Source organism: Eleutherodactylus coqui, chromosome 7 (assembly GCF_035609145.1).
Source record: "Eleutherodactylus coqui strain aEleCoq1 chromosome 7, aEleCoq1.hap1, whole genome shotgun sequence".
Lineage (NCBI taxonomy): Eukaryota > Metazoa > Chordata > Amphibia > Anura > Eleutherodactylidae > Eleutherodactylus > Eleutherodactylus coqui.
This window is the reverse complement of record NC_089843.1, coordinates 122,439,695-122,463,953: the sequence shown is the minus strand read 5'-3', so window position 1 is coordinate 122,463,953 and position 24,259 is coordinate 122,439,695. Positions and strand designations below refer to the sequence as shown.

At 43.7% G+C, this 24,259-nt stretch overlaps 1 protein-coding gene across 1 annotated transcript; it reads left to right on the top strand.

Annotated features, from left to right (window-relative positions):
- Nucleotides 1-6,020: 6,020 nt before the first annotated feature.
- On the top strand, nucleotides 6,021-13,485 carry LOC136573388 (lecithin retinol acyltransferase-like). The gene is made up of 2 exons (XM_066574682.1): nucleotides 6,021-6,810; nucleotides 13,180-13,485. The coding sequence occupies exons 1-2, from the start codon at nucleotides 6,277-6,279 to the stop codon at nucleotides 13,330-13,332; spliced, it is 687 nt and encodes a 228-aa protein (XP_066430779.1). The 5' UTR covers nucleotides 6,021-6,276; the 3' UTR covers nucleotides 13,333-13,485.
- Nucleotides 13,486-24,259: the final 10,774 nt, after the last annotated feature.

The window sequence follows — 24,259 nt, the reverse complement described above, 5'->3', positions numbered from 1 at the left end:
CATGGGAGTTAAAGCACAAAGTATGTTATTTTGTGGTGGGAACAACGGGGGAATCATTACGGTGTGGATAACTGAGGTGAGCTGCTAGACGTATGTAAGCCTGTTGTATTACAATAGTTGTCAAGTAGCTATGCCAACTCTAATATACTTTTATAGTCATGGATGGCAACCGTGAGGTGAAATTGCATCATAGAATGGTAGAGTTGGAAGGGACCTCCAAGATCATCTGGTCCAACCCCTTGCTCAGAGGGTAATGGTCTGAGCTGATTTTTTTTTCACCAGGGTCCATGAGCCACTAGCTATGCCCTTGGGCCAGTAGTTGGGGTCTGTGTCCTCCAAAGGGTGTTTGGGTGGGACTTCTTCCTACTATGTTGATTCTGAACCATAGGGTTTAATGGGGTATGTCACCAGGTCTTTCCGCTACCCATAGCACTCAGCCACACAACCACCACTGTTGGTATGTCATGTGTTGCCACTCTCCCTGCACTTTGAGCTGACTGTGGAAAGGGAATCTTCTTTATTGCAACATATAGCTGTGAGACTCGGACATTGAGGATAGTAGACAGAAAAAAATGTGATGCTTTCGAGCTGTTTTGGTAACTCATGTCTCTAAACCCAACATACCCTGAGACGTATGGCACAAGATCCTAAACAAATATGACAGGGAAAAAATTATACTATTCACGGATGCCATCCATCGCCATAGGCTCCCATGTCAAGAAATATATATGTGGGTGACATGCGATTGTACTGAAATGGTTTCATCACTAATTACATAACAATGCAATTTCAGAGGAGCCAGGGGTGTATTCAGATGGTGCAGTCCACATCTAAATCCGACCAATGAAAACAGCATGCGTTTTTACCACAATCTGATGCGGCTCTTGATACAGTTGCAGTGTAAACCACTACAAAAAGTGGATACGGCTACATGGGGGTTAGTTTGGTTCTAGCTGCACCATCTGAATACACCCAAAGCTTTTTCTTTGGAAATTCCGCAGCATTTACAGTAACATATGTGGATGGGATTTCAAAAACTTTGCTCTACATGGAGTGGAAAATGTCCGTAGAGCATCTGCAGAGTATTGGAAGGGGGCAGCAGCTCAGATGGTAGCGTATATCGGCCGGCCGTGAAAACAGCTCCAGTGAATAAGCCCTAAAGATGGACACATCTGTAAATTATTTTTTTGTATGGAAAAAAAGCACTCTGCAGCTCAAAAGTTCTACAACTTACCATCAGGCTGGATTCAGATGACTGTATATCGGCTCGGTTTTCACGCCCAGCTGATATACGTCGTCTCTCTCTACAGGAGGGGAGCCTGGAAGAGTCAGGAGCAGTGCTCTGAACTCCCGCCCCCTCTGCACTATTTGCAATAGGGAGAGGTGGGACAGGGGCAGGCTAATTCTTCCCACTTAGCCCCACCCTGTCCCGCCTCCTTTCATTGCAAATAGTGCAGAGAGGCGGAGAGGGGGTGGAGAGGAGGCGGAGAGGAGGCAGAGAGGGGGCTGGAGCTCAGTGCCTGCTCCTGGCTCTTCCAGCCTCCTCCCCCTGCAAATGAGGACACCGTATATCGGCTCGGCGTGAAAACCGAGCCGATATACGGTCGTCTGAATGCAGCCTCAGGGGAATGTATCCATTTGTGCCAGAATTCGGTGGGAAAAATGTGTTCATTTTGGTGCTCAGAGGCTCAAATCTGGCTTCATTTGCCAAACAGGATCCGAATGAATGCCATTATAGTCACTAGAGTCCGATCGGTTCAGTCATAGTACAGGACCGTCTGCCCGGGAGCAGGAAGGCACACTCCCCAACGCAGATGTGAACATAGCCTTACTAGGATTTACACCAGAAACTGGCATGAATTATAGCTCAAAACTAGGCTAGGTTTTCTGGTGCATGCCAAAGACAAGTCCAATTCACTAAGAGCTATGCAGGCGTCTCCAGCGCAGCCACTAGATACTGCTGTAAGATTTCCAGTTTTTAGTACATTTCCCCCTTTGTGTTTCAGTTCCTCACCACTTTCCAGATATTAGTTTGTTCTCAGTGAATGAGAACACTTGTTAAAATGAAGAGACCAAAAACTTGTCCAAGTCCTTCTCTGTGCTGACAAGTTATAGCCAGTCTGGGCAATGCCTCTGTGCAAAGTACTGGAGCTGCTGCTGGGCAAGTCTAACTTCTGGTTTGCTACAGTGTATCAGTCCTGGAGTCCAGCTGAAAGCTGTTTGGCTGAAGGACATTGCAAAGACTGGATATTGTGTCCACATCTCAGCTGCCAGCAGGCTTGGGCTGTGCAGGTGGAGCGTTCTTACTCATTGGCAGCAAATACATGTCTTGGAGAAGGTAAGGAGGAACTGAAGCCCTAAGTATGTTAGAAAGAAAGTTGTATGAGGGCTCCCACACACTTGCAGTTTTTTAACGCTATTGTCAATGGGACTTTCTAATGTTAAAAACGCATCGCACAAAAATCGCAAAGCACAAACTTGTGATGCGTTTTTAATGTGAGGGAGCCCTAAATGCTAATTGATATAGTAATTAGGCTTCATGTATAAAACCTGTTTAATTTGATTACCTATTGCTATTGGCTCTCAGTAGTATTTGGGCTTCCACACACTTGCGTTTTTTTTACGCAAATGTCAATGGGACTTTCTAATGTTAAAAAAACATCGCACAAAAATCTTGAAGCCCAAACTTGCGATGCGTTTTTAACATAAGAAATTTCCATTGACAATTGCGTTAAAAAAACATGTGTGTGTGTGTGAGCCCTTACGGCTTATTCAGATGATCGTATATCGGCCGGGTATTCACGCCTGGCCGATATACGGCGTCCCTCTCTGCAGGGGGAGGAGGTTGGAAGAGCTGGGAGCAGAGCACTGAGCTCCCGCCTCCTCTCCATCCCCTCTCCGCCCCTCTGCACTATTTGCAATGAGAAGGGTGGGACGGGTGGGGTAAGTCTCGGGACTTAGCCTCGCCCCCTCCCATTGCAAATGGTGCCAAAGGGCAGAGTGGGGGTGGAGAGGGGGCAGGAGCTCTGAGCACTGCTCCCAGCTCTTCCAGCCTCCTCCCCCTGCGGAGAGGGACGCCGTATATTAGCCAGGCGTGAATACCCGGCCGATATACGGTCGTCTCAATAAGCCCTCAGGCTGGGTTCACACTTGACTGAAATCTTGCGGAATGACCGCACGGAAATACTGTAAGATTTCAGCGGATGAAATACAGCTTCAAAACCTACGGCCTTTCGCTGCAGATTTTGAAACGGCTTCGCCGCCTGCATTCCGCTATGGCTGTCTCTCCCCATAGAGAGGAGAGCGGCCGCCACGAAAACAGGGAAACAATTGACATGTCGCGTCTTTGAATTCTGCGCGGCATGTCAATTAAAGCGCAGCTTGACTGCAATGCATTGGCCACGGTGTGCGTACGAGATTTTTGCAAATCTTGTCCACTTTGCTGGCTAATCCCAGATTAAAGCCGCGGGCGGAATGGCTGTGGAGAAAGTCCGCATGGATATTCCGTGGCAATTACGCACTGTGTGAACCCAGCCTTAGTCTTCTTTCACATGAGTGGGTTTTTGCTGCAGTTTACGCGTGCACAAAATACGCAGCCCTAAACCTCCCATTTAATTAAATGGGGCCTCTCACACTTAGCATTTTCGCGTCATGTATTATATGTGCGCAAAATTGCACACAGCATGTCCTATTTTCAGCATTTTAGTGCGTATTTCACACACTTAATTGCCCATTGAAATGAATGGGGTGCGTAAAAAAAACGCAGAAAAAACACAATTGTATGCGTAGGGGTGGCTTCAGACAACTGTATATCAGCTGGGTTTTCATGCCCGGCCGATATACGGCGTCCCTCTGTGCAGGGGGAGGAGGCTGGAAGAACCAGGAGCAGTGCACTCAGCTCCTACCCCCTCTCCAGCTCCCTGCCACTATTTACAATGGGAGGGGGGAGGAGGGGGCAGAGCTAAGTACCAGAACTTAGCCCTGCGAGAGTGGCCTTAGGGTCCTTTCACATCTGTGTCAGAGGTTCCATTCACAGCATCCACCGCAGATTCGGCAGAAAATCCTGGACAAAATAGCGCAGCATGTTGCACTATTTTGTCCTGCAAAGTGCCAGAAGCTGGAGAGACTCCATTATAGTCAGTGGGGTCCATTCAGCCCCATTTGGCTCCGGCAGATGGAGCAGTTCTGGTATTTTCGTTTTTCGGCTCTGAGAACAGAGACAAAAGAAAAGGGTTCAGTTTTCCTGCTTCATTCGGGGAGCAGAAAAGAGGAATACCCTTGCAGAATGGATCTGTCTTATGACAAAATCAAACTGCGCCAAACGGACCCCATGAACTATAATGGGGGCAGTTCCGTTTCTGCTCAGCTGCCCAGCATTTTACTGGAAGCAAAAACGCTGCATGCAGCACTATTTCTTCTGATATTTTTTGCCGGATCTGCATTGGAAGCTCCGAATGGAGGTCCCAGTGCAGATGTGAACACAACCTAAGGGCTCATTCACACGGGCGTCTTGTCATCGCATATTACACATGCATATATCCCGTGCCTAACACGTGGTGAATGGTGGCAGTGAAAGTCAATCAACTTTAACTCTTCCATGCACAATGGCGTGTGGGCATTGTGTATCGATACGAAGGAGAAATAAGTCACAGCATGCTCTGTCTCTCGGCATATGGGCTGCGTATGAAACGCTGTAAATATGCATGCATTGCCTATGGGCATTGTTTCCTTATGCATTTTTTAAAAATGTGATAAAAATCACACTGCGCATGTCCGTGACCACGTCATTCGCGGGCATGCGCAGTACTATACGCAGCCCATATGCAGTCTAGCTGCCGGCAGAGCAAGTGGTCTGTAATGTCTACAATGGTGCAGGAGGCTTGCAGCGTTGTACGCACACACATGTGAACGAGCCCTAACTTGCTCAAATTCAATACAGAGATAAATATGTGGGGAGCATTGCTCAGCTTTGTGATAACCACTCTGCATTGCTTGATTGGTGTATGTACAATGGGGCAGAGTTACTAAGGGTGCCTCATAGAGATGAGCGAATGTGCTCATTTAGGGTAATTACTCAATCGAGCATCGCTTTTTTCGAGTAACTGCCTATTGGGGGGCGCGGTGCGGGGGGTTGCAGAGGGGAGTGGGGGGGGGGGAGAGAGAGCTCCCCCCTGTTCCCCACTGCTACGCCTCGTTCCACCCCGACGCCCGCTGCCCCCCGGCGCCTCCCGAATCTTTTCACCCGAGTAGGCAGTTACTCGAAAAAAGCGATGCTCGATCGAGTAATTTCCCTAAACGAGCACATTTGCTCATCTCTTGTGCCTTCACATGGGTGCTTTAGATACAACACACACTGCCCTGGAAAAAGTGGTTTTGCTGTGTTTTATGTCTTTTTTGGCCACAGATGCAGCAAAACTGCAGTAAAAATGCATCTGGGTTTTCTGATGCAGTTTTTAACGCATTCAAACTGCACTGTATGAATGCGCCCTGATCTGATGATGCCTAGACCATGTCGGAAATTGTAGCAAGATTTACCGCATCAAATGTCTCATCAACATTTAGACCTATTTATGATCTATAAGTACAAAAATAAAAGGAAAGGGTGCGGTTTATACGCATCAATGTGCAGAAGATCCCCAACTTCTCTGCACTGTGATACATTTGGTGTATTTATAGGCTGCCTGTTAGTAAATCTGCAGCAATGTTTATTATTCTTCATAAAACTAACAAACATTCTGCATCCATTCGATTTACTTCTGTTTAACATGCAGAGAAACTATTGGCAATTCTATGTGACCCTCCTGCCTGTAAAAATGAAGTATAATAATAAAGTCAGCCCGTCTGCTTTGTGCGCTGAAAATGGGGAACAGCCAGTCAAAACGTAAAGGAAGTGGAAAGAAGTTTTAAGCCGTCCAGGTCTGCTTAGAAAAAAAAATGATGTGAAGCTTCATTCATGAATCAGCCTGTTCTCCACTGTGGAAAATCCCTGGTGTAGCATAGGGAGTGCCTGTTCTGTGAATTTACTCGTCAGAGGGCTACGAGAGAAGTGCCATTGCCGGCTGAGTGTTTATGTCTAGAGAGTTTGTTCCACTGATACATTAACAAACCGCCCAGGCAGCTGCCAAAATTCTTGCAACCAATCGTGGCCACTGTGCTGTGATGTCACTTGAAAACACAGAAACCTTATAAATATTCCCCAAATTAAAAAGCCCAAAGCATCTCAGCACAAGGGTAGGTCTCATAACCGCAGCAGGCTGAAAGCAAGAAAGGAGCAAGATGAAAAGTTCACTGTTAGACCTGCTGGTTCTTCTTCTTGAGAAAATCTCATTAGTCGCCAACTTTAAACTCTTTGGCATTACAGAACAGGCACGAGAAGATTCCCATTACCTGGATACGTCCTTTTTTAAGCGAGGAGACCTATTAGAGGTTCCCAGGACTTTGTTTGTTCACTTTGGGATCTACTTGGGAGAGAACAAGGTTGCCCACCTGATGCCTGATATCCTCCCTGCTATTTCGGACGACAAGTATCTGATTGGGAAGGTCGTCACCAACAAAAGGCTGATCCTGGGAGTCCTAGCTAAGGTGGCCAGTATAAGAGTGGACAGTGTGCAGGACTTTGCCTATGGTGGTAATATAATAGTTAATCACATGGACAGAAGTTTCAAGACAAAACCTCTTTCTAATGAAGAAGTAGCTCAGAGGGCTGAGAAGCTGCTGGGGGCCACATCCTACAGCCTGCTGTGGGATAACTGCGAGCACTTTGTCACTTACTGCAGATACGGGTTTCCTGTGAGCTTTCAGACTGATAAGGTAAATTAGAATGTTATATTATATTGTGATATCTCAATGTATTGGATGGAAATAGATGGCCGGGGAATAGAAAGAGTAGAAAAATGCCATAGATGATCAGCTAGCTGGTAAATGGGGCTGCTGCGTACTGCAATGACGAGGGAATGAATGGTTGCTTCTGGTGGGTTGAAGTAATATTCACAGTATGTTCTTGCTTCTCAAGGTGTGAAAAGTTTTAATGTGTATTAGTGTGAATGATTTAGTGTGCTGCAAGAGCGAAAATATATACAGCGGTCTGTGCAGTGTCAGTACATAAACATTTGGTGGGGGATATTCATGGACAAGTCATGCAGACATTGAACTCTGCAATCTGGGAGTTTTCTGAGAAGTGTTTGCAGCGGGCAGAATGTGATGATGGTCACTAGTGAGAAGTGGTTTTCAAATGTGCTTGCAAAGGGCCAGCTTCTTCACTGCGAGAATTCAATTAGACCTTGCTGGGCGAAGGTAGTGCCGAAGGTAAGTGGCTATTGTGTGCCCAGCTTCACTTAAATTAATTACTACAGGTTAACGCAGCATCTCCTAGTGACCACATGATCACACAGTTCCTTACAAACCGGACCGGTCTTAGGTTGCCTGAAGTCCTGTACAGAACATTCTGTTGTCAACAGTTCCTAAACATTGTCATATATTGCACAGTAAGGCCGCTCTCAAAAGGGCGTATTGTCTCTAGCCCATTGATTTGCATTGGGCCACTCACACCGGCATTTTTCTTTTTTGCGTGCCGATTATGCAAGCAAAAATGGTAGCATGCTCTATCTTGGCTCATGTTACGCGCACACATGCCAAGATAGTGCATGGAAATTGACAGCACTCAGCAAGTATGCATGTCCAGTGCACACGGTTGTGCGAGCCCAGCCAAAGTGGCACTTTAGCAGCACACAATGGAAAATCAATATAATGTGTAGCAGTGCCAACCGTAAGTAGCAGTGCCACACAATGCCTATATAACTACAACCATATAGTGCTCAAATAATAGCTATGTCTAAATGAAGCAATACACTGCCGAAATAATTTTAGTATGCAGTGGCCTATTGTACCCAACATTGTTGTGCAATATAGACTAAAGTTCTAGGTGAGTCGGGATACCAGGTTATCTGTCAGCAACAATAGATTATGTGCCTAAGGCCGTCACTGCTTGCAAATCCTATAGTTTCAAATTAAAATGCTCTACTTCAGGTAGAATTACTGCATGGGGGGCTTTGGGTGTAGGTATAAATAATACTTCTACAGGCAAATGGTCGTTTACCTGCAGGCTGCGCTGTATGAACAGGATACACTGGATGCAACCGTAGAACGGACTCAGATGAAAGCTACAATTCTTGGTGTCACTGGTGGTGGGATCAGTATTTTCATGGGTGTAACTAGAGCTGTAACAGCCGATATTGGGCTGAGTGGGCCCACAAGGGTGGTTTGGGGAACAATAAGTTGTAGCAGTTAAAAGCCACGTTCAGATGTGTTTGGAGGCTCCGTATCATGCGTCTGGCACAGAATCCAGAATGAAATGGTGGAGCGTTGTGTGCCGTTTCATATGGAAGCATGCCAGCCAGCATGTTGGAAACCCAATGAACCCCATTATATTTATTGGGGTCCATAGGGCATTGTCCGGGTCTGACATGTGCCCGAACCATCATTTCTGCTATGCTTGGTGTTCAACTCGGAGTTAAACTATGCAAATGAAAAGACTGGTGAGGAAGGAGCCTTATGTGGGCTCTCAGTGCAGAAGATTTGTGTAACATTACTGGCCATTCTCCAATGGTTTGCTACTGTTTGCATTACTACACACACAGTTGAGATCCGCACGCTAGGAGAAAATGGCATCCGCATGCTTTTAAATAGTTTGCGAATGCCAATGCATCCCTATGGATGGCTTTGAATTGCAGGTGATCCGCAAGTCAAAGCCGCAAGTGGACATTAGGCCTAAATCAGTGCGGAAATTGGCATTCGGTGCGGAATTTAAATCCGCATCATGTGAATTATAGCATGGGATCTGTGGAGCAGGTTACACCTCTTCAAATGAGGGGGTGAATTCCGTGGTATAATCCTCTTCCTTGCGTATTTTCACACCTCCCATAGACTTCTATGGCACTTTCGTTTAAGAAGCAGGAAAATTGAGCAAAACACACAAAACGCGCTTCTGAGAATGAACCCATTGAAATCAATTGGATATATTCTCTGTTCTCAGTGCATGCAGATTTTGTGTGTGCAAACACTATCGTGTGACGGAGCCCAGAAACTGTAGGTCATTGGGCAATGTGCATCCCACCAACTATTTCTTTGCGCAGTAGGGAAGACTGTAAAGTGGCAACTTGGTAACAAATCGCTCTTTCTATGGCTACTCAGCTTAGGTTTCTTTATGCCTTAGTATGTAAAAAAAGGTAATCAGTTGTGTCCATTTGCACCCTTCCGATTCCCATAGACTGAGTTTGGGCTCAACCTTAGTTGAATTAGTTTTACAAACAGGATGAAATAGTGCGGCATACAGAAATCATCAACGGGGGCCATTTGGCACTCTTTGTTTCATCCTAAAATGACTCCATTAGGCCAGGGGGCGCTGTAGTCCTTCTACCCAAACAGAGCAGGAAAACAGATCCCCAATGCTGATGTGAAGCAGCCCTTAATCTGCTCGGCACATGGAGGATCCAGTGTCACAACTGACAGCTCCCAGAGGAAAGCATGGGATCACGTGTGTTTTTCTACCTCCTCAGAGGGAAACCAAAGCAGATTGTCAGACATATGTGAAGGGAGCCTTACTTATATCCTAAGCGATCCTGTTTTGAACTTAACCAATCCCCTTATTTCCTCCCTCCCATATTAACACTATTAAGCCTCTTTATATATAGCGCCAATATATTCTACGTTGCATAAACTAATAAACAATTACAATCTATAAGGATATAGGGGTGACGCGAGGTAGCAGTGCTAGTTCTGTACAATTAAAGTTGCAGTAACAAGTGCTATACTGAAGGGCATGCAGTTTGGCATAGGGTGCAGCTTCTAGAACAGTAGTTCTTGTTTTCTTAAAGTTTAGCCAATATTACTTTGAAGGTTTTTTGCTTATACTGTACATTTGTACTGTTCCAACAAGCTGTAGACTATCAGTTGCTTGTAAAACCCTGCATGCTATAGACATTGGCCAGGCCCTGTAGTTTTATTGCAGGATCTGGGCCAATTCTAGAATCTGAGGCTATATGGTATGTAACAGGACTAAATACTGAACATGATCTTAGGCTGTACAATGTACATTTAGGGTATGCTCACATGCCGTTGAAAAATCCGCTACATGTGAACATAGCCTTATTGAATTTGAGTTTTTCCTCATCATTGGACACAGCAGACCCTGTCATGTTGGTTCTCTTCAGGGTGAATGCCCATGGACGGATTTGCATCGTGTTTCCCGCAGCGGAAATCCGCGCTTGCAAGGTTCTGTTGAAGCTAATCAAAGAAAGAGAAACCGCGGAAAAACACGATCACTGGCTGGCACTTTTTTGTTTTGATTTGCGGTACTCTCGCGGTGTAAATCCGTGGGCATGAGCCCTTAGAGACAAAGGTTTTATTACAGAGCTATTCTAGAAGCTACATGGATATAGAAGCTACAAGTACAACTTTGATTACTGCTAATCACATTTTACCTGAGGCATAGGTAAGCTACTTTTTCAGAATAAGCTGCCAGGTGTATGTAGATGTAATTATAAGCATTAATCACCAGTTGTGCCTTCTGCAGGCTGTTTATCCGATTTTCGGATTTCTCAAAATTGGTGGGCATTGCCTGCTGTTATATCTCTCGTACACTGAAAACGTTTAGTACCATGTTAGCCAGTAGAGCTTTTCTTGCACACTGTGCACACAGCACTGCAAATTTTGCTTTCTGTCTGTAACATACACAAAACACATCCTCATGTAGGACAGTGTACAACAATACTGAGCAGTGGAGATGTGAATAAACAGCAGAAAACAACTTCACAATAGCCTTTACAACATCTGTGTGTCTCTCCCTCCTCCTCCTCTGCTATCAGAGACTTCAATAAGCAAGATGACTCCTCGCCAATCTTCCATCACCTGTTCTGTTATAGGCTAGTATCTAGTCACATGCTTGACATCAGGCAGTGGACAGCAAGTTAGGACAAAAGAAGACCCCTAGTTAGTTGCCAGCACTTTAGAATTTTTCTTTCTTTTTTAAAAGCACAAAAACATAATTTTAGGTAAAGTAAATAGCACTTTTGGTGGTTGTCACACTGGCTATCATGTAAGCATGAGTTCTTTGAAAAGTTATATATGTGTGTGTGTGTGTACATGGGAAGTGGCACTTTTTCTGGCCACTGCAGATGTGTCCTTTCATAAGTAAACATTCAGCGTGCCATTGCGGTTTGCTTGGTGCGTCAAACATTCATTTGGCATTTTGCACTATTTGTGTAACCCATTACTGTCTATTGATTGCTGGACTATGCAAATGGCGTAGATGTGCTAAGATAACAAGGTAGGCCACCATGCAAGTCAAGATAAATTACATTTCTATATAACTTGGAAAACAATGGGCTCTATCTCGCGTATATACGTGGCAAAATAGAACATGCTGCGTTCTTTTTTGTGCTCGTGCATTGCGCAATTCCACCACGCTAATGTGATTGGAACTGTGTAAGGAAATGTACTTAATTGCCTGTGAGTTACCATGTATTACAGGGGCGTACAGCGCTTGCGTAGTAGGCGGTAGTTATACAACCGTGTGAGCTCGCCCTTATCTCTGCTGAGATTACCCTGTATAGGCTTCTTAATTTTAATGCTAATATAAGACAATTGAAAGCAAAGTACGGCATACACAAAACTGTTTTTAAAATATTTCTGCATATATATTTCAAGTGCAAAAGCTAAAACAGCATTCTAGGACTTTAATATTGATGATTGAAGGGGCAGTGGCACTAAGGGAAGTGCTGCAGCCTCTTCATTGTTTCTCAGGCACAGTGCTGTATATTTGGTAGTGGCTGTGCCTGGTATTGCAGTTTGGTCCGAGCCAAGTACCAGGCACAATTACTATGAAATATACTGCATTGTGCCTGGTAAACAATGAAGCTTGAGTACCATGTCTCCTACAATCGGCAGATCAGTGAGGGAGCCAGGACTTGAACCCCCATCTATCTGATATTAATGGCCTATACTAGGGATGGGCCATCAACATTAAAGTCCCGGAAAACCCTTTCAAGAAATTGGATAGCAGTGAGACCTCAACCAATTAGACTTTTAGTTAAGCTAAGACCTCCACCAATCCTGAGTACGGAGGACCCGTGTCCCTCTCTTCTCCTCCCTATGGGGATGCTTCTCCCGCTCACAGTGACATTAAATTGTATAAAGGGATTGCCAAGGATATATAACTACTGCTGCATTCATTTCAGTGGACAGACAGAAATACTGTAGTCGAATACAAGCACTCAGCTGTCTCCGGCAGTCCTGTTGAAAATGAATGGAGCGGCACTGCGCATGCATGACCATAGCTCCATTCAATCACCTCCTTATTGTGGGGGGTGCAGTAAGACTGCAGTGAGGAGAAGAGGGTTAAACAGGACCGCATTCTAAGGATCGCTAGGGGCATCAACGGTGAGACCCCCACTGATCAGACTTTTATTGCCTATCCTATGACTAGATGATAAAAGGTAATTCTGGTACAGAATGTGGTTGATTTTCCATAGTTCATTTGGTGCCGATCCTGCGCCAATTTTTTTTTTTTTTAGAAAACCCTATTTATAAGCTGTAGGAAAACTTGCAATCTACAGTATACCAATAGATTTATTACAGATCTCTTTGTTGGATTTCACCCTTGACATTTAGAGGGTAAAATCCATGGACAAACTGGATTTACTGACTTGATCATAGTGGATTTCGTAAGTGAGCCTGACCTCAGGGGCTGTATGTCTCATGTACGGTATAATCATTTATAGAGCTGTGGGTTTTTGTTTATTTTTGTTCTGAGAACTTCCCCATGTGGTTTCCATGATGACATTCATTACCTTATACCTCATTTTGTCTAAGCTAAATAACTGGGGGTAACTGCTAGGAAATTTGTCAAACTTAGCCACAATGTCCAGTAAACTATGATGACTTGACTAGATGTTGACATGTCTTGTTTATTATCAGTAATCAGATAATGTAGTATGACGGCTATTCAAGGGGGAACTGGCAACAAATATATTCAGGTCTTAATTTAATTGGAAAAAAGTATTTTTCAGTTGAAAATATGACTTCTGCTTGTGTCATATGTTCTGGTAATTGAGTGTGATCGGGGAAAAATTACTTCTGGATTACTATATTACACCATAACGGGAATTTGCTTTTGTTTCCTAGTTTTGTGAGATCGTGAAGAGGATAATCCGAGATCAGAGGAGCGTGTTAGTTTCTGCAGCTTCAGGACTTGTGTTGACACTATGTCTAGGACTGGATCCTTCCACAACCCTGCCTTGTTTCATTATCACTTTCACACTGTGGATGGCAAGCTAGAAGCGGCATCGCCCACAAACTGTAAATAGTCCGTCATGTAAAATACTGTATTTATAATGTATATGTTAAGGTGATATGTATGAAGGCCATGTGATATTTTACTTTCATGTTTGCACAAAGAGGATATTGCACAATAAATTCTTGCAAAATTGAGTTTGTTTGTTGATCTTGTTTTACATAGTAAATACATCCTTGGACTGCTGTTACGTATTCTTGTCATATAATGTGATTGATAGGATATGCCATAACCTTAGATTGGTGAGGTGTGATCTGACCTCTGGGATCCCTAGGCAGATCCATACAAGTGAACAGAGCTGTGCTGCACTTCCCTGCACCACCACTGTGCAGGCAAAAATAGTATATGAGCAACTGCACCAAAATACTGAAAATATTTGTGTTAAAACATTTAAAAAATAAACTTCTATGCTCTTTAATTAGCATTAAACTTTCCACCGGCTATATATACATATATTTGTTTATTGTATTGAAATGATTTCCAGCAAATCGCCTTGCAGAATAAATGAAGAGGATGTGACTCAGGTCTATTGCAAGGATGTTGGATGATTACATTAGTATGAAACAATAATGATGCAAAACACAAGCAGGGTTGTAGACTCCAGTTTGCTCTTTTCAGGACACTTTATACAGTTACTTTTATGGGATTATTAGAAGGTAACTCTTAAGGCCCATTTAGACACGATTATCGCTCAAAATTTGCTCAAAAGCCATCTTTTGAGCGATAATTGTTGTGTCTAAACGCACTGCCATCATGCACTATTCGTTCATTGGTGATTTCTAGCTAGCTACAAATCACCGATGACTCTTATCAGCGCCACACGCTGATTTTCTCAGCGGGCAGCGCTGATAGCATTCTTTCAGCTGGTATACCGCTAGGACTTCCCAGCGGGATAACAGCTGAAAACTCTGAAAACAAAGGTGCTGTCAGCGTTCCTGGTGTTTCTCAGAGTGATCAGCTCAGCGGGACACCGCTGTTAACTGGGGGAACAAAGCAGCTGTTTAACAGCTGCTGTTCTCGGCATTAACAGCGGTGTCCCACTCCACCTGCATTTAATTCTTTAAGTAGTTAATTAGCTACTTAAGAGTTATGCAAAGATGATCACTCAAAACTGTCATTTGAGCGATCATCTTTCAGTCTAAATGCACCTATCCAGAAAAAGTAGATATACCTTAAGATCTACTTCTCATGGAATAAGCACTTTAATTTGTGCCGTTTCTTCCCTGCCAGCAAGATGTGTCTCGACAAGGTTTCTAGAATCAAGGTCAGAAATCACAGTTGTTATTATGGAGAATGAGACTGCTGCCTAAAGGGCCCATTTAAACACAACGATTATCGGTCAAAATTCACTCAAAAGTCATTTTTGAGTGATAACCGTTGCATCTAAACACGCAGCCATCATGCACTTTTCGTGCACTGTTCATTTATTGCTTATTTCTAGCAAGCTCGAAATGAGCGATAAGCCTTATCAGCGTCGCACACTGATATTTCAGTGGGCAGTGCTGATGGCATACTTTCAGCTGGTATCCTGCTGGCAGTTCTCAGCAGTACACCAGCTGAAAGCTCCGAGAACAATGCAGCTGTTTGCATATACAAAACAGCTGCATTGTTCTCAGAGCTATCCCGCTCTGCCTGCATGCAAAGATGATCGCTCAAAACTGTCACTCAAACTGTCGTTTGAGCTAAGTTTGAGCAATCATCCTTCTGTGTAAATGGGCCTTAAAAAAAGGTAAAACAGGTACCCAAACCATGCTGAGGAGGCAAGTGAGAGTATAATAAAATATTGGAAAACTCTACATAGATATCGGAAGCTAAAACTGGTTATACATGTGATTATAAGATGTATTTCTAGCCTCACTAGCTTTACTACTACTAGTAACTTTTCCTCTCATTTCCCCATTTTTGGCTACTCCTCAACCTGTGAACACTCTAATTTGCTTTCTCACCTAACTTTTGATTAACAAGCATCATGCTTACTGGTAATCTGCATCCATTTTCATTCTATGAGTCCATCCACATATCCTGTGAACTCTTTCACAGTGACCGCCTATTTTTCTTTTACAACTTCTTCCTATATTGGGAGCGTCCATTTTTCCATCTCCGAACCATCAGGGGCGTAACACTGTTGGAGAGGGTGGGACTGTAGACAAGCATGGAGGGGAAGGGGGCCCACCCAGATTCATGGGTAAGCACTTATTTCAACTGGATCCGTGCACTCAGAACAGGGGGAACAATATGGTCACTATAGTGCCCCCTTTCTGTATTGGGACAGAAAGGGGGCACTATTAGTATGTGGGGCTTAAAGTGGGAGACATTATTACCATCTGCGGCACTATGGATGGAGTCTTTGTGTAGAAATGGGGAAAGAGGTTGAAGACTAAGGAGCCAAAAACTTCTGTTTTAAATTCTATAGAGATGAGTTTTGGCTGAAAAAAGATCATTGTGGCTGTCTGGGCCAGATGGAGATGAAAAGTGAAAGCGACTGACTTCAATCAGAGATGACATCACTTGTGATTCACTGAATTTGACTGTACTGTAATCACTTTTATGGTTTGCAGACTATATACATTACTTCTTTTGGGGAAAACTCTGGGAGAACCCAGATCCAAAATTTGCCCTGTTTCTTAAGGACAATTTAGACGCAACAATTACATTGGTCAACAAATCAAAAAAAAATTCTGTATCTGGCTTGGAAACAGGTTAATTTTACTATTTTGTGGTACCGAATTCAGTGGAAGAATCAGATTCTATCTATCAAGTGACATTTCTGAGATACATAGCACTATTACATAGACAATAATACGGTACTGCCAAATACTGTCTGGTTTTAAATACAAAAAAAATAACACTCAACTCAGTGTTTTTCTGGTAATGTATTTGTGAATGAGACTCAAAAAATACCGATATGCTGAGGTAAGAATGAAGAGAAGTGCTTCATGCAGATTACAACAAACACTAAACAGCAGTACAGATAGGCTCATGTCGGTAACCTTCCAGCTCAACTACATTGTTCTGCCATCTAGTGACCATTTTTAGAACTTCATCCATTGTCTTACATTCAAATAAAGAGTTTAACTAAGTCACTGATTTAATTTTATATAAATAATTCACCAGAAAATGAGCACAAACACAAAAACCTTTAAAAAAATTGAAAAAATCTAAATTACATAAAAACCTTACGTGATACATCATTTCTAAAGGAAAATTCGGATTCTACACCAAAAATCCATACGAATTGATGTATTGCACACCAGTTGCAAAATTGCTGATGAGCAGTGTTATCATTCAAAATTTGCTCAAAAGCAATCTTTTTTTAAGCAATAATCATTGTGTGCATTTAGACGACAAGATGATCGCTCAAAATTCGCTCAAACTGCAGTTTAGGTGACAGTTTTGAGTGTTTACTTTTGCATAGCTAGTTAGCTACTTAAGAGCTTATTAGTGTGTAAATGAAGGCTCCCACTGTATACAGAAGACACTGGGAGCTCTGTCTTCTGTATAAAGCTGCTGTATTCTTGGAGCGCTCAGCTGGTATACAGCTGAGCGCTCCGTGCAGAGTATGCAGAAGACAGCCGAAGTGCTGTCTTCTGTATACAGATCCTTTCTTCTCAGAGCTTTCAGCTGGTACCAGTAGAGAGCTCCGAGCGGGGTATACAGCAGACAGCTGGAGCACTGTATACAGAAGACACTGGGAGCGCTGTCTTCTGTATACAGCTGCTGTGTTCTCAGAATGCTCAGCTGATATACAGCTGAGCACACCAAGTGGGGTATGCAGAAGACAGCTGGAGCGCTTTCTTCTGTATACAGCTCCCTTCTTCTCCGCACTTTTAGATGGTGTACCGCTGAGAACTGTCAGCAGGATACCAGCTAAGAGAATCTTAGCAGCGCTGCCAGCTGAGATATCAGCCTGCGCCGCTGATAAGTCATTGCTTATTTCTGGAAAAGTAGAAGTGAGCGATGAACGAAAAGTGCATGATGGCTGCGCGTTTAAACACAACAGTTATCGCTCAAAAGATGGCTTTTGAGTAAATTTTGAGCGATAATTGTTGTGTCTAAATGGGCCTTTATACTATATTTGGCCCTTGCACATCACTAAACTCTCTTGTATGAAAAGACATGGCATGTTCCTTCAGCTCACTCATCTGCATAATACAGATAGTCCCCGACTTGCGAACATTCGACTTACGAATTTCGCTAGATACGAACTATCTGTCCTGCACAGTATGATGTCATGCTATGGCATTACATCATACTGTGCAGGGACCGGACAAGCTTCTATCAAGCCTGATAGAAGCCTGTCCGGTCAGATCGCGGTTGCTAGGCAGCCGGGGGCCTTCTGAAAGGCGCTTGCTGGGCACTCTGCATAGGCAGCCCTGGGGCCTTTCAGGAGGTCCCCGGCTGCCTAGCAACCACACAGCGTCCCGCGATCTCATCGTGGGACACTGTACGGGCCCCCTGAACGTCGGGTGTAGGCTGTTTCTTACAGCGGGCACCCGGCGGCAGCAGTTCCGACAAGCCGCGCCGCTCGTCAGAACTGTTAACACTTTAAATACCGCTGTCAGAGCGATATTTAAAGTGTTAACAGTTCCGACAAGCGGCGCGGCTCGTCGGAACTGCTGCCGCCGGGTGCCCACTGTAAGAACAGCCTGCACCCGACGTTGTATGGAGCGGGATCCACCCGCGATCCCGCTCCATACTACCATTTGTTCGACTTGCGAACAAAACGGACTTGCGAACGGGCTCCCGGAACGGAACCTGTTCGCAAGTCGGGGACCACCTGTATAGTGAATAACATTGAGCTTCTAAGTATTATTCCTTGTAGTTTTCTGATTGAATACTCTCGTAATTTATATATGAGCTGTTTGTCCTCCATAGGAATCCTCTTCTGTGTACCTTTCTATAAAAAGATGTTAATGGTCATATACTCATATTTGTCATGCCTGTCCATCAGCAGTTTTGCATGGAAAAATTGCTAATAGCACTATGTTAGGTGTGAGGAAACTTTAATATCTTTGACTGGCTGTATCATCAGCAGGACTGTGCAAGTCAACTTTAAGGCCAGTTTCACATGGGTGATAAAACTACTTGAGATTTGTGCGTTGTGAGATGCACAAATATGAACCCTTTTATTTGAATGGGTTCATACACATGAGCGATGTTTTCCCGCATGACACCCACGATGCGAGCAACACATCGCAGCATATTCTATCTTCTTGTGATATCGCCCATTGGCGACAGCAGCACTGGCCCCATTGAAAGCAATGGGAGAACTCCGCAATCTTCTGTGACTGGAGAGGCAGGGGATTCCTTCATCTCTGCAGGGAATCCCTTCAGACGCAGCGGGGATGAAGGAATCCCCTGCCGCTGCTATCACAGAGGACTGCAGAGTTTCTCCCCCCTCTGTGCTTTAAAAGACTATTTAGCCTAAGTAGTTCCAGCTGTATTCGTTTTCTCTGTGGAATTGTGCAATTGTGCAGGTATTGAGTGCATACTTGAGCACCTCCCATATACTTCTATAGAGCCCTTGGTGCACACAAAAACAGAGCAGGTCCTATTTTTTTCCATGCATCTGAAATGCGCATGCAAAACATGTTCAGGAGTATTTTCCAGTAAGTGTTTGGAGGTGGGACCTCTAGCTCAAGTGCTCTACTCAACGTCCAATAAGCTGCCTCATAGTTGCAGAGCTGTGGCGCGGCTCATTGGATATTATGTGACCTCATACATTCTGCCAAGCTATAGTCAGTCAAGTTGATTAGAGGTATTGCTGCACCTCCAGCTTTTAAACTCGTTCACAAATAAGAAGACTCTAGATCAGTGATTCCCAAACTTTTTCAGCCATGAAGCCGTTTTTGAAGCAAAAGTTTCTCGTGGAGCCCCGAAACGGGACAGAGGGTGTGGTCAAGGGAGGGGTTAGGGGTGTGGCTTATCAGAACATATGATTTTTTACTTAAGGACGGGGCCGTTTAAAAAAAAAAAAAACAGGGAGGAACGCTGGAGTACTGGATGGGTCAATATTACTTCAGCATAACCCCAGGAGACCAGCAAACCCCTAATCATTGTCACTATACTGTATCTAGGTGTTTCCCAAACTCCAGTCCTCATGACCCGATAACAGGTTGGGTTTTCAGGATTCAGACTGTATCACATATGATGTAGCTATTGTTAGTGTCTCAGACATTGCCATAGGTGTCCTCTCCTATGTGATATAATCAAACCAAAACCTGTTGGGAGGACCTGAGGACTGGACTTTGGGAAACAGTAGTTTGGAAAGCACTGCTGTATCTGGCTGTAAAACAACTGACTGCAGCAGGATCCTCTCCCATTGTCTATAGTACGGCACAAAGATAAGCCACACACTTGGCTAAAGCCGCACCACCTCAGCCTTTCACCAGCTGGAAATGAACTCCTATGTTTTTTGAAGAATATCTCAAGACATTTCATCTCTAGGCAGTCTTACAGACTGACAAAAACTGGGGGCAAGTTTCATTAACCACAGACTTGACATCACTCTAATGCACGTCTAATCTATAGTTGTGAATATAATATGTATTGCAGACTGGACATAGTTTTAGGCCGAGCTCACACAAAAGGGTTGGATTCCATATGTGGATATCTGCAGTGGAAGACCTGCAATCCACCGCGGAAAATAATTGCAAAAGGTCACGAAAGATCACGAATGCGTGCAATTTTTTATTATTTTTTTCCAGGCAGATGTATGCGCATGCACAGCATAAAAAGAGATCACAGATAGAGATGAGCGAGCGTACTCGGTTCGGGTGCTTTTCCACTCGAGCACTGCTTTTTCCGAGTAACTGACTACTCGGACGAAAAGATTCGGGGGGGCGCCAAGGGTGAGCGGGGGGGTTGCAGAGGGAAGTGGGGGGGGGGGGGGAGAGAGAGAGAGCTCCCCCCTGTTCCCCACTGCTACCCCCAGCTTCACCAGGCCGCCCCCGGCGCCCTCCGAATCTTTTCGTCCGAGTAGTCAGTTACTCGGAAAAAGCGGTGCTCGAGTGCAGAAACACCCGAACCGAGTACGTTCGCTCATCTCTAATCGCAGACAAGCAAACTACACCAGAAAGTAGTGATTCAGGTTTTTTTCTCTGTCTCTCTCACCCATTGACTTCAATGGGGACCGCTCGCGTGGAATCCGAGCTAAAATTGACCCTGCTGCAATTTTTTTCCGCCTGTTTGTGGGAGCCCGGTCTTACTGGAAGTATATAAATACATTGTGGGAGACAGGAGAGGCACTGGCACACCGGTGTCTTGTCTTTTGTTTTGTGGGATTACTGAAGAGAGACTTCTTTTTTTTTTTCCTTCACTCCAAGATGTTTTTTACGGTGATCTATTCAGCTAATTTACTTTCACTAGCTACTGTGTATTTGTAATGTGATGTTTCATATGTCCTAAACAACAACCCTTTTAGCTTTCATTTATCCTATATTAAATTATTCGTTTTCTATGCATTATCTAGAGAGAAAAAACATCACTTATCAGTAGATTGTTTTTTTCTTAAGACTAGAATTAAAGCAAAAAATATGTGGTTTCCCTAGTAGTCCACATTTTCACACTAGTTTTGTACACAATGATTACAGGCCAGAAGAAAGTGCCAATAAATCATACGATATCTATATATTGTGTGCTTACGTATGTCTGATAAAACAATCCATAAAACATTATTCTCGGTTTGCACTTAAAGGAATGATGGATAAGAGACTTGAAGTTGAATCAAAACAGATGTGTTGACATCCTTAATGGTGACAGACCTGCTCATCCTACTGCGGTATACATTTCAAAGTTCCTGCTGCCCTTTAGGAAACTGATCAGAAGACGTTTGTTGATGACAGCTTTCCTTCGAATTCTAGAAGTCAGCATTGATTAGGACAAGACAGGGATCAGCTGACCCCAGGGTTAACCACTCTCAATGAGTGAAGAGCCTTCAAGGCATGTGGTAAAAGTCCTCATAGGAAAGGCAAAGTAAAGATAAAATCAGACAAACAGAGAAAGTGATCAGCAGACATTGAGCCTTAGAAACCAGGATTGTGGCTTGAAAATGAGAAACCTGGCACCTTTGTCAATTAATATAGTCTGTCTCTTTACTTGCTGGCAGACAAAACATGACATGCATGCTGCTCCTATACAAGGAATCCTCATGTGTAGCACGTTCTATAAGGGCAAGACAGAGAGTTGGAAATCTAGTATATGACTGTAAGTGAATACGAATGCTGACAGATGACACAATGCCTATTTGACACTGATGTTCTTAAGGGGTTGAATAGTTTGTGGGTGATCTCTGAGAACTTTTTCACTAGGATGATATATTTTCTAATTTGTCCAATTCTTGTCACTGCCAAATTAAATCCTGTATATTCTTGTCCAATTTACTCATCTGCTGGGTTGAACAGAGCGGTAATGAACAATGTTGGGCTAGGTGCACGCTACTGTATTTCCGATGGTATGCTGTCCATGTTAATCCATTATAGGCCTATGAGGGTATGCACATTGATGTTTTCCATGTAGACTAATGGAGCATGTGAAAAAACTCATGGTGTGTCCTATTCCTGTATGTTTTTTAGAGACAAGAAATAGGACTTGGCAATGCATGTCATTGTGCTGTGTCTGTACTTATGTCTTTGTACTGTCTGATGTGAGTTGTGCCCAAGCCTCCTGGGTGGAGCTCGCATTCATGATTAGTGTGCTGGAGGCCTTAAGGGTACTTTTCATGGGGCAATTATTGCCCAAATTCTGGTTGGAAAGCACTTTTTGGAATTATAATCATCCCATGGACACATGGCTGCCAACAGGCCACTGAGCGAGAAATTGCTCAATTGTCAGAGTCGCTTGGTTTTTATCAGAGCTAAATCCTCTTGTGTGAGCAGAGGAGCAATAGTTGGGTGGCCGTCTGTGGGACAGTTGTTGCATGTATAGGCCCATTTAGACACAACGATTATCGCTCAAAAGATGTCTTTTGAGCGACTATGGAACCATAATCGTGTCATTTACATTGGAAGATGAACCTTGCGCTCTGGAAGATGTCATACAGCCGAGCACTCCCAACGGAGGATGCAGAGGACAAGCGGGGTGTCCTCGCTTGTCTTCTGCATCCAGCTGTTCCCAGCTCAGAGAGCCCAGCTGTTATACAGCCGAGCGCTCTGAGCGGAGGATGCTGAAGATATGCGGGGTGGCCCTGCTTGTCTTCTACATCCAGCTGTTTTCTGCATGGAGCTCCCGGCTGTTATACAGCCGAGCGCTCTGTGCGGGGTATGGAGAACGCAAATGAACAGCTGTGTTCTTCATACCCTGCCTGTCATCAGTGAGCGGGATACAGCTGAAACAATAGTATCAGCTGTATCCCGCTGTGAATCCCTGATAAGACTCATCATTGTCTTTCAGTACGCTGAAAGACAACGATGAGCGATGGTTTAACAAAAACTGCACAATGTCAGTGCAGTTACACACAATGATTATCACTCAAAAGACGGCTTTGAGCAATTTTTAACGGATAATCGTTGTGTCTAAATGGGCCTATAGTTGTCCCATGTGAAGAGATCTGAAAGTAGAGATATATAAAAATCACAGCACCTCTGAATACTACACAGTTACCTCCATACTGAGGTTTTTTTTCCACATATAGGATGTGTAAGTTTTTAGGGCGATCATGGCCCATGACTAGGATGAAAAAAAAGTGACAATTTTTTATTGTGCTCTTTATATCTTCTAAACGATCACATGCTTATTACATAATTGTGAAGCAGCCTATAGGTCTTCCTTTAGGTGTGCCTTCAGTATAGAGGTATACAAGTGTGCATGGTCTATAATGGTATTGCATGCATCCACTCTTAAGTGAGGGGGTATAACTCTAATACCAGACATAGCCCATGAAAACAGTGGCACCGTTTTGTTTTTGTTCTTTTAAGAAGAAAAAAAAAACAGACTTCTTTTTGCCAATCTTGTACAACCCTTTACACTTATTTTGATTTACAGCGAGTCTGACAGCGGTTTGTCTGGGGAGCACAAGCGGTAGGATTGTTGTAAAACTGTATGTAGCACGTTGACAGCTGTAGGCAAGTTGTAAAAGATGTAATGAAGATAATTTCTTCTTGGCTTCCCCACTTGAGCTGCATATCACTTCTGCTTCCACTAGGAGCGATTCTACTAGTCAGAGACTCCTAATGAATGTACTTTGCTCAGAAGCAGGACGTATGTATAGTAAATGTTCCATATTACTATGTGTTGTGCTACTGCTCCATATTTAATGCCCTACTAGAAGATGTATTTTTATATACCAAAAACAATATTTCCAAAAACATTAAAACTACTACATGGTTCCTTCTACTCCCGAACAATGTATGTGCTTATGTCTTTGGAATGTCTTCTTTATGCCAACGGTTGAAACCACCTGCCAGGGCATTGTGAAGCCCAGGAAGGGAAAAGGCAACACTATGCATTTTAGACTCTCTCCACTAGACGCCATTTGACTTTGACAAATAGGAGGCGCCATATTCAATTAAAACATAATCATTCTGCAGTACATAGACATAAATGGCCGAGGTTAAACTTTAACCAACCTTATGCTTAGAAAGTCTCTGTACACTATGTTCCATAGAAGTAAGGACAATGTGCATATATCGGACGAGGTGACATATAAAACAGATGTTTTTGTTTAACATTCCAAGTTATAAGTGCGACCACCTAATAAGTTAAGCATTACCATGTTTTGTGCTAATTCGATTTTGTCCTGCTCTCTATTAAGACGATGAGACCAGGCTAACTTGTTATACCACATATTATAGGCACATCTGCTACTAGAACCCACTTTTTTAGGTTCTAAGTGGGTTTCTGCAAGTGATATTCTAAACCTTTTGTTAGTCCTCATTGAATCGTCAGCATGTTCCTTTTTTGTTGATTGGCTGA

Coding starts and splice junctions, on each gene's coding strand:
- LOC136573388 (XM_066574682.1), top strand. CDS start 6,277: ATGAAAAGTTCACTGTTAGACCTGCTGGTTCTTCTTCTTGAGAAAATC. Junction 6,811..13,179: donor TGAGCTTTCAGACTGATAAG/GTAAATTAGAAT, acceptor TTTGTTTCCTAG/TTTTGTGAGATCGTGAAGAG.